The 10,060-nt window shown below is 65.8% G+C and overlaps 1 protein-coding gene across 1 annotated transcript in view; it reads right to left on the bottom strand.

Moving 5' to 3' along the window:
* Nucleotides 1-10,060, bottom strand: part of ATP8B2 (ATPase phospholipid transporting 8B2) — a 26,278-nt gene that overhangs the window by 15,137 nt on the left and 1,081 nt on the right. Inside the window, exons 2-12 of the mRNA XM_026658073.2 lie at nucleotides 6,882-6,949; nucleotides 6,100-6,158; nucleotides 4,812-4,925; nucleotides 4,466-4,564; nucleotides 4,116-4,177; nucleotides 3,806-3,878; nucleotides 3,487-3,557; nucleotides 2,574-2,653; nucleotides 1,275-1,433; nucleotides 958-1,046; nucleotides 309-505 (exon numbers count right to left, since the gene is read on the bottom strand). Coding sequence (XP_026513858.1) covers nucleotides 309-505; nucleotides 958-1,046; nucleotides 1,275-1,433; nucleotides 2,574-2,653; nucleotides 3,487-3,557; nucleotides 3,806-3,878; nucleotides 4,116-4,177; nucleotides 4,466-4,564; nucleotides 4,812-4,925; nucleotides 6,100-6,158; nucleotides 6,882-6,912 — 1,034 coding nt within the window. The 5' untranslated portion in view covers nucleotides 6,913-6,949. The remainder of the gene's footprint in view (nucleotides 1-308; nucleotides 506-957; nucleotides 1,047-1,274; nucleotides 1,434-2,573; nucleotides 2,654-3,486; nucleotides 3,558-3,805; nucleotides 3,879-4,115; nucleotides 4,178-4,465; nucleotides 4,565-4,811; nucleotides 4,926-6,099; nucleotides 6,159-6,881; nucleotides 6,950-10,060) is intronic.

Genomic DNA, 10,060 nt, shown 5'->3' with positions numbered 1-10,060 from the left:
CCCAGACACCCCCCTCAAACACAGCCAGGTACCCCCTCTCCACTGGATTCTTGTCCCTCCCCCCATCTCCACCACCCACACTCCCTGGATTCACCTCCATGCACCCTCTTTCCCTGAGCCCCCCAATCACAGGCCCCTTTCCTTGGGCTTCTACCCGTATCTCCCATGTGCCCACCTCCCCGGCCTTCCCAGGCTGCCCCACCGGGCCTGGGCTTCTGCCCCCCAAGTGACTGTCCCCCCTGCCCCAGGGAAGCGCCACGCAGGAGCCAGGCAGCAGCCCCCAGCCCCGCGCCCCAGGCGTTGCCTACCTGACGTAGAGCGAGATGGGCACCACGGTGTTGAGGATGATGATGTAGGACCAGAAGGAGAGGAAGCCGGAGAAGAAGGCACTGTCCACCGCCACGTCCCAGGGCAGGTAGATCTGGAAGCAGGCTCCCACCTCGTGCTCCCAGATGGCATTGCCGATGGCCAGGATTACCCCCATGCAGACCAGGAACCCGAAGATCTGCCAGAGGGAGGGCAGGGGTCAGAGCCCAGAGAGAGACGGGCACTGCTCCCCCAGCCCGATCGGGGCCACGTCCCCCAGCCCGGGATCGGGGCTGGCTGGGACCACGTCCCCCAGCCTGGGATTGGGGCCGGCTGCACCCCCGGGGGCTGGGGCTTCTGCGGTTCTTTGAGCCATCCCAGGTTTAAAAGCTTCCAGGAACGTCATGTCCTGGCACCTCGGCACCACTAGAGGGCAGCCCCAGTGGGGAGCGATGGGGGGGACAGGCAGCCGGGTGGGCCCTGCATGGGGGGGCTCTGGGCGCCACACGCTGTAGCCGAGACGGGCGCTGCTGCTCCACGGGGTAACGGAGCCAGCACACGGCAGATCTTCCACCCGCCAGGGGCGTCTCCTACCTGCCGGGCACGCCCGGGGCGTCTCCCCGACCCACAGCCCCCGTCTCACCCACGCACCCAGAGCACCAGCGTGTTCATCAGCCGGTCGATGCTTGTCCTCTTGAACTTGGTCCGCCCGCTGTTCTGCATCAGCTTGGTGTCGGGACCTGGGGGGAGGGAAACACGTCACCGGGAGCCCCGTGGGGGCCCAGGGCCTCGCCCCCACCCCAGAGCCCCCCGGGACCCTCCCCTCCCGGCCCATGCGGAGGGACCCCGCTGAAGCTCTGCCTGACACCCGGTCGCCCGTAGGGCCGGGAACAGCCCCCTGCATGGGGAGGACTGATTAGACGGCAGAGCAGGCCGTGGGGCGAGGGGACCCCCCCCCGCGCCCCCACCTGCGAAGACGACGAGGCCGAAGCACCACTCGGTGTTGCGAAGCATGCAGCCCCGCAGCAACATGTTCTGGTTGCTCAGCTGATATTTGTTCTCCTTCCAGTACAGGGTCCCGCCGAACTTGTCCAGTTTGTTGTTGGGGGGCTCGCAGATCACCTCACCTGGGGAGAGAGCCAGCAGCCTGGTACCCCTCAGCCCAGCTCCTGGCACAGCCCCGAGCCCCACAGACTTCGGGCAACCCGGGCGCGGGGGCTGGGAGCTGAGAGCTTCATTCAGACATTCCCGGCCCCTCCCAGCATGGGGCGCTGGAGGGAGCGGGGCAGGAGCAGTGCTGGGTCCGGGGATGAGCCACCTGCACCTACACTGAAGGAGATTCTCCCCCCCACACCCTGGTGACACAGATACACCTGGCAGGAGACGGCAGGTCTATCACCCCCTGTCTGACCATCTCCTCGGTACTCGGCCCCAGGGGGTTGGCACTGGCCTGGCTCCTGCGAGGTGTGTGGGGGAAACAATTTCAGAGCGAGGTGCCGTGGGAGGGGAGCAGGGAGCTGCCCCAGCCAGGCTGAGAACACGGACACCCGCCAGCCAGCCTGTGTTTCCTGGCCGGAGACCTCCAGGGACCAGCCAACCCCGAGAGTTCCTGGCAGAGGGGCCGCTGGGCTCAGAGACTGTGGGAGCAGAGCCGGCCCAAGGGGACTCCGCCAGCAGGGGCTGGCTCATGACAAGTGGGTCCCAACTCTCTGGCCGGGACAAGCGCTGCAGGGACCAGGCAGTGGGGGAGAAATGCCGGGTGAGACAGGAAAGTCACTGGTTACTAAGGCCAGGCTATACACTGCGTCTGACGTGTTTCTTTTACCTGTGGCCTCACGGTCCCGGATCCTTAGGCTGGCTTGGGTTGGACTCTTTCCCTCGAGCTGTTAAACCAACGTCAGGTTGGCCAAAGTGCCTCGTGCTAAGGAGAGTGTCGAACTGGGGGGGGAACCAGGGACCCGGGTGCCCTGCTTCCCTGGAGTCGGTGCCACTGGGGGTGCCGGAAGCTGGGGACGGGGCACTCGAGTACCAACGTGGGCTGTGTAAACCGCTGGGCTGCACTGGGCAAGGGGAGGGCTCCCGGAGCGCAGCGCCTGTGTGGCCAGCAGCTGGTGAGCGTTTCCCCTGGTGGGCACAGACTGGGCTCCCTCCCGCTGTGAGCAGGGGGTAGGAATTCACCCCAACGCCTCAGGGAACCCCCCAAAGCACGTAATGAGAATGCAGAGAGAGAGGCTGAGCGTGCAGGGCTCCCCGGCCCTCGCACTCACCATCAAACTGGGCCAGCTTGCTGATGTCCCCCAGAGCCGAGGTGACAGGAATGGCCTGGCGCACTTTCATGTTGGTCTCTCTGGAAGGAGGAGAGGCAGCGTGGGCCGGGGCCCGGACACCTGGCCCCGTTCCCTGCCCAGCCTGGGTCTGTCTCATGCATGTAGCGCGAGGGCTGGGGACAGGCCATCTCCCGCTGCGACGTCCCCGTCCTGGCCAGCGGCCGTGCCAGCGCGGGAACGGCCTGCGATCGCGCCGGGCAGCAACACACTGGACTTGGCGCTGCCAGCCTGAGCGTGCCAATGGGGGGACGAACTGCTCCGGGGCAGAGCTGTGTCACAAAGGGCGGCCTGGCTGGGTCCTCGCTCAACCCCCCGCGGGGATGGAGGGGCCGCAAAGACCGAGCAAGTGACGCTCACCCCCAGGACTCTCCTGAATTCAGCCGGGCCTGCGGGAGCTGACTTTGGGGAGGTACACACAGCGCTCACCCCAGGGGTGGAGCCCACAGCGCCCGGCTGCATGGGACGGGGGCCAGGCCAGCCGAGAACTTAACCTTTATTCGGTGGGCGAGTCTCGGACTCCCCACACTGGGCTCCGGGGCCAAGAAACCCAACTGCTCTGAAACCACTGCCGGGGGCCCTGCCAACACCAGGGGGTGCCTGGACCCAGCAGGGCCACAGGCGTCTGGCCCAGTCAGACTCGCTGGGCAGAGCTGACGGGGCGAAGCAGGAGGGCTGCAGCCCAGAGGCTCCGTCTGGGAGGTGCTGAGGCCCCAAACTGCCCCTGGCTTGAAGATCCTGCTGGCTCTGAACGGCCTCGCCGACGGATGCAGCATCCATGCTGGGGGTGCCCCCCGAGGCTGGGGTCCCCCCCCCTTCGCCGCTGGCCGGGCGGAGGAGAGGCGAGGTCACTCACCCGTCGAGCTCGGCCGTCTCGATGTAGCACAGCCCATGGGGTTCGCTGCTGGAGAGGAGCAGGAGGTCAGCCTGTCGGGGGAGAGGAACGGCCGGCGCTGAGCTGCCATCGGGGTCCCTGCCATTGCGGGAGACGCAGGCCCCTTGCCCGGCCGAGACCCAGACAGGCCAGCCCGTGCCGTCTGCCCAGAGCGCCCCTTGCCAAGGCGGCAGGTGCTAGCGCATCCCCGGGGGAGGACGAGGGGAGAGACTCCTGCCCCCCACCTGGAAGGCAGCTCTGGGTTGGGGGCTCCTCACACAGGCCGCGGGGCCGGACTTACCGCCACAAAGTGGTTGTTCTCCAGCTTGATGATGTCTCCGACGCGCACGTTCATCCACTGCTCCTGCTGGAGGCTGTGGGGGCGTGAGGAGCAGAGTCAGGGGGTCCGGGGAGCAGGAGGCCCCCCCGTTATCTCAGCTGTGCCCCAAGGCCTTTCCCCCCCTCACCCTTCTTCAGAGGAGGCCTGCTCCCCCCCAGCCCCTCTCCCTCTGTGCCGGATGCTGGGGGGCAGACAGCCCATCTTCAGCTGGGGAATCTGCCTCCCTGTGGCCCCCAGGGGCTCCCCCAGGCCGGGGCCCCGGGACACTCACGTTCCGTTGATCAGCACCTGAGATTGGCGATTGTTCACCTGGTTGTCGCTCTTGTGGCGGAACTGGAGGGGGAGGGCAGAGACCTCAGTCAGGGGATCCTGGGAGGGGCCCCATTCCCCCCACCTGCCCCCAACACGGGCTGCCGAGCCTGGGCCTTGCCAGGAGTGGGGGGGGGGCAGCAGCTTGGCCTGGCAGTGCCCGCCCCCCTGCCCCCGAGCAGCGCCCCGCTCCATCTGACCACACACTGGACCGCGGACCCAGCTCCACCCCCATGCCCAGGGGCAGCTGGAGGGAACGCTGCTCCCCCCCAGCGCCCCGCCTCCCACCCTGGGCACGGCGGGGGCACTCACGTAGTCGTCAGTGGCATCTTTGACAGCTGTGATAGTTAAGACGAGAACCAAAGGCACGATGGTGGTGAACCAGGAGAGCGAGGAGATCTGGGGGATCAGCTGGAGAGAGGGGGGTGGGGTTAAACACAAAGGGCACCCCACCATCACCGCCCCGGGGACCCGTGCAGGGAGGGATGCTGCATGCAGAAGGCACTGGACCCCCCTAACCTAGGCAGGGATCCCCAGCAGGGTTCCACCCGGGGGCCCATCCCCTCCCATCCCCATGGGACCCCCCACGCCAGCCACGGTATGGTACCGCAGGGAGGGAGGGACCGTGTCCCCGCACCACAGCCCCCCTCCCCCCCACCTGCAGGATGAGGAGAAAGAGGAAATAGGTGTTGGCCACTTCCTGGAACTGCTCGAAGAGGTTGACGGGCAGGAAGGTGATGATATTGTACTTGGAGGTCTGGATACAGTTACTCTGCAGAGAGATGGGGGTGAGATGGGCAGGATTAGGAGAGACACGGACCACAGGCCCCACCCTGAAGGGCCCAACCCCAGCCATGGGGACCCCCCACGAATCCCCCTCGCCCCCCCCAGCTCTCCCAGATTCCACTCGTTCCAAGGCTCAGAGAAGAGGAAAACCACTGTCTGAGCTGGCAGCCCGGACTCCTGGGTTCTGGTCCCAGCTCTGACTCGCAGGCATGTCCCGGCCCTCTCTCGGCCTCTGTTTACCCCCCTGTACATGGGCGGGGGGTATCGAGAGCCCCAGCAGGGAGAACGGGGCGAACAAGCAGAACCAGCGTCCCTTGGGCCCCACCACCTCCCAATGCCGGACACCCCCCAGACCAGGCCCCCGAGCAGCAGCCCGGCTCCCTAAAATAGCACCAAGAGCAAGGGGCTGGGCCCGGGGAGCAGCTAAAAATAACCTTTCCCTGCCCCCTCCCACAGCAAAAAAGGGGGGGAGGCCAAGGTGAGCTGCTCCCATCCCCCCACCGCAGCGCGGGCGGAAGAAGCTGGTTAATTAGCCAGACATGTAAATGCATCGGGGACTCCCGTGGGGCCTCCAGAAGCCAGGGGCGGGGAGGGTTTGCAGAGCAGGACCCGGGCACCATCCTCTGCCCGGCTGTGGTGGCAGCCCCCCCCCACACACACACACACCCCCAGCTGGGACGTCCAAGTGCCTTCAGCGCCGCGTTATTAATAGATACTCAGCAGCAGAATTTTCTCATGGACAAAAGCCCATTTTTAGCTCCTACCCCCCGACCCCTGGAGGAGTCAGACGAGGACGGTGACCCGCAACCCAGAACCACGACCCCCCAGCACTGCACGCCCCACATCCCCCAGGCCCCTCTGCCAACAGGGCCACCACCCCCAGCCCCGCATTTCCCCGGCTGGGCCCCACGCCCCCAGAGCCCGCCTCTGCAGTGACCCTGCGCAGGAGGAGAACAGAATTAGGGTTTGGGGACAGATGGGGAGAAACCTTTGGGGTGGGCCCCTCCGCCTGGCACTGGAGACAGAGAGTCTGTGGGTCACTAACCCCCACCCCATCAGCCATGCCCAGCTGCCCTGCCCCGCAGCCCCCTCCCCATACTAGCCGGGCCCTGCAAGGCGGGGGGCAGTCGCCGCACCCCCGTGGGCTCCGTGGCACTCACCGCATACTGGAACTTTTCGTTGTACTCTCGGGCGTTGGCCTTCACCCGCCTTTCGTCCTCTGCAACAGAACCCGGGTCAGCCGGAGCCCGCCAGAGCCCTGGCACATGCCCCCCGCCAGGGCCACTACGCCAGCCCATGGCCAACGCTCTGGGTACAGGATAACCTTGATGGGACATGGGCCCACTCCCCCCCCCAGCTCCGCCGGGCCCTCCAATCCCGACCCGCAGTCCCCCCGCTCCGCCGGGCCCTCCAATCCCGACCCGCAGCCCCCCAGCTCTGCCAGGCCCCCCAATCCTGACCCGCAGCCCCCAGCTCTGCCAGGCCCCCCAATTCTGACCTGCAGCCCCCCAGCTCCTCCGGGGCCCCCAGTCCCGACCCGCAGCCCCCCAGCTCTGCCGGGCCCCCCAGTCCCGACCCGCAGCCCCCCAGCTCTCACCCCGGAGATTAAGGGGGTGAGAACTCTGCGCCCCAAGGGATGTATAAGCACTCCCAGCTCTCCAACCCCGCCCCCCCAGGCACACAGGAACCCGAACCCGAGCTGCAGGCCCAGGGCAAGGGGGGAGAAGAGAAGCCATGTCTGCAGTGTACGTCAGACCCCATGGAACCCCCTTGGCACCGAAACCCTTCACTGCCCCCAGACGATAGCCCCCCGCCCCAACGACTTTAGCCTCATTTAAATATTTAAAGGAACTCCGCTCCAGCAGTGGGTGGGACTCGCAGAAGGAAAACGTGACGCTCCCCATTACACGGACCCGCCCCCCGGGGCCAGAGGACCACTTACCTGGGGGGTGTTTTTTCGCACACAGCTCCATGGCACCCACGTCCGGCTAGTCAGGCCCATGGGAGACCCTGCACAGAGGGGAAGGGGGAGAGAAACACGTCAGGAGAGCCAGAGACCCCCCCTTCCCACCCTGCGGCTCCAGGACCCACCGCCCAGAAAGTACCGGCAGCTTCTGTGGCTTTGAGGGAGGGGAGGGAATTGGGGGTGATTGTGATCAAGTCAAACTGACCAGAGCCAGCACAACCTGAACCCCTCAGTGCCAACCCGCGATGCCCCCTCTGCCCCAAGGCCGTCCAGAGGGGGGCAAGTGGGGCAATTTGCCCCAGGCCCCGCAGGGGCCCCCACGAGAATATACTATTCTATAGTATTGCAACTTTTTTTTATGGAAGGGGCCCCCGAAATTGCTTTGCCCCAGGCCCCCTGAATCCTCTGGGCGGCCCTGCTCTGCCCCCGCTCTGCACACAGACCTCTGTCCATGCTCCTCGGTCCCGACCTGCAGCCCCCGCTACCCCAGCCCTGGCCCCCATCGCTTAGCAGTTGCTCTAGACCAGGGGTCGGCAACCGTTCAGAAGTGGGGTGCCGAGTCTTCATTTAGTCACTCTGATTGAAGGGTTCGTGTGCCAGTCATACATGTTAACGTTTTTAGACCGTCTCTTTCTACAAGTCTATAATAGATAACTAAACTGTTGTTGTATGTAAAGTAAATAAGGTTTTTAAAATGTTTTAGAAGCTTCATTTAAAATTCAATTAAAACGCAGAGTCCCCTGGACCGGTGGCCAGGACCCGGGCAGTGTGAGTGCCACTGAAAATCAGCTCGCGTGCCGCCTTGGGCACACGTGCCATAGGTTGCCTACCCCTGCCCTAGAAAGTCCCTAGATGCACCCCAGTCTCTGTGCCTCCCCCGGGACTGGGCTGTAGGCGCCCCCTTCCCACACACCAGCAGATAGTCCCGGGGATCCCGCGCCCGATGGGGCCCGTGGGGAGTGGAGGCAGCCCCGGCTGGGGGAGCTGCTCCCTGGGAGCCTCCCCGCCCAGCAGGGTGAGTGGCTCCTGCCCGGCCAGGACACAGCTCAGCTACGCAGCCCCAGGACACCGCCGGGACGTGGGCAGCCAGGAGCTTAGATGGCAGCCGCTTGCTTGTAGCCGGCCTGCTCCAGGCTGGGAGTGCAGGGGGCGCACAGCACAGGCCCCGTTCACATGCTGTCGACAGAGGCGCCTAGAACCACCGACCCTTGTGCCCAGGCCTGGCCCTCCCAACCTGCCCCAGACACACCCTGTGAGCCAGGTTACTAGTCGCACAGCTCTGCACATGGCCCCAGTGGAGACACGGAGCTCAGGGCCGGCCCCAAGGGTCTGAGACAGAACGATCAGACCAGGGGGTGATAGGGAACCACGCAGCCCCACGCATGGCAGCACCCGGGGGCTTGGCTGTTTCCTGTCCAGTGTCTGTGGGCAGGAGGGTCAGCGGTGTCTGGAGCTCCTGCCCGGGGACGGGCCTGGCTCACTCCGCAGGGAGATGTCTCCAAGCCGCCCAGAGAGCCGGACCCCCAGGCATTCAGCTCTCATGCAGAGCACCCTGCCCAGGGAAGGGAGGTTGCTGGAGGCTGCTCCCGGAGACCCTGGACTCAGCACAGGGAACCTGGCGCAAGGCCCTGTCCTAGATCTCTTGCACTGTGTCCTAGGAGCCCTGGAGAGGCTGCAGGCAGTTAGACCAGAGCCCCACATGGGTATGTCAGAGCCACTGAAGCACAGAGAGCACAGCCCCATGCACCCCAATCCCCTGCTCTAGCATCGCCCCAACTTCCAGAGGGGAAACCGAGGCACGGAGGCTGGCTGGCCCAGTGGTTCGGGTGCTGGTCTGTGACTTGGAGGACCTAGGTTCAGTTCCCAGCTCTGAGACAGTCTCCCTGTGAAGTGGGGAGGGTCTCTCTCTCCCTGGGTGTCTGTGCAGCCCCTGGCACGAGGGGGTCCCAATATGCTGCTGCTGCCAGCGCATCCCCAGCTCGGCTCTGACTCCCCTCCAGGCCCCCGGGGCTCCCCCTCCCCGGATAACACTGCCACGGGCCTCCATCAGGGACACACCCAGTGCAGGATGGAGCCACGGAGGTGTCACCGAGGCAAGAGCCTGAACGGTGGGGAAAGGCCGCACAGGCAGTGGCATGGCCGGGCAGAGAACCCAGGCGTCCTGGCTGCTCATCACACCCCTGCGTGTGGTCACGAGGTGCAGGCCAGCGAGCCAGGCCCAGCCACGACCTGAGAGCCGAGCAGCCGCGACAGGAAGTGGAGGGGGGATGGGTCGGAGGCGGTAGGTGCAGAGACCACAATGAAGGGGGGGAGGAGGGCGCCTGAAGCACGTGGAGCCCTGGGGGGGGGGGGGGGGGGGGGGGGGCGGAGGGCCCCCGCTTCACCCCCCTCCCCGCCCCATGCCCACACCGCTGGGGACTCCACAGGTGGCAGCAGCTGGGCCTTGGGGGCAGAGACCGCCCCAGGAGGGGCTACCCAGAGCAGAGAGCCCAAGCCAAGGGTGCAGGGGCACCACAATCTAGGAGCCAGGCCTGGACAGGAGCCAGGACTCCTGGGTTCTATTCCCAGCTCTGGGAGGGGAGCGGGGTCTAGTGGGGGGTGAACAGGTCTCCTCTCCACGCCCCTCACCCCCTGCTAGAGGCCTGTAACCCCTAGCAGGGCCGCCCAGAGGGGGTGGCAAGTGGGGCAATTTGCCCCAGGCCCCACAGGGCCCCCCATGAGACTATAGTATTCTATAGTATTGCAACTTTTTTTTCATGGAAGGGGCCCCTGAAATTGCTTTGCTCCAGGCCCCCTGAATCTTCTGGGCGGCCCTGACCCCTAGAGTGTTAGGACCAGACAGCCCGGACTGCACGCAGCGCCCAGCACCACAGGGCCGCGGCACCAGACCTCGCCTGCCTGGCTGCAGCTGCTCAGAGGGGGCTGAGCTGGGACAGGGCACGCAGCTCCTTCCATTCCTGGCTTTGCCACCGGCTCCCCGAGGGCCCTTGGCCCTGTCACTGATGCCCTCTGGGCCTCTGGTGCCAACCGTAAAAGGGGAGAATAATCCTGCCTAGGCCCATTCAGATGGTGATTGCAGGGACTGCGTTTCCCTGGGTCTGCACAGTGCTGGCACAACGGGGCGGCCCCGATCCTCGGTCGGGGCCCGAGCAGCG

This window comes from Terrapene carolina, unplaced genomic scaffold (assembly GCF_002925995.2).
Source record: "Terrapene carolina triunguis isolate 2854851 unplaced genomic scaffold, T_m_triunguis-2.0 Scaffold397, whole genome shotgun sequence".
Lineage (NCBI taxonomy): Eukaryota > Metazoa > Chordata > Testudines > Emydidae > Terrapene > Terrapene triunguis.
The sequence above is the reverse complement of the archived record's forward strand: the minus strand, read 5'-3'. Positions and strand labels throughout refer to the sequence as shown.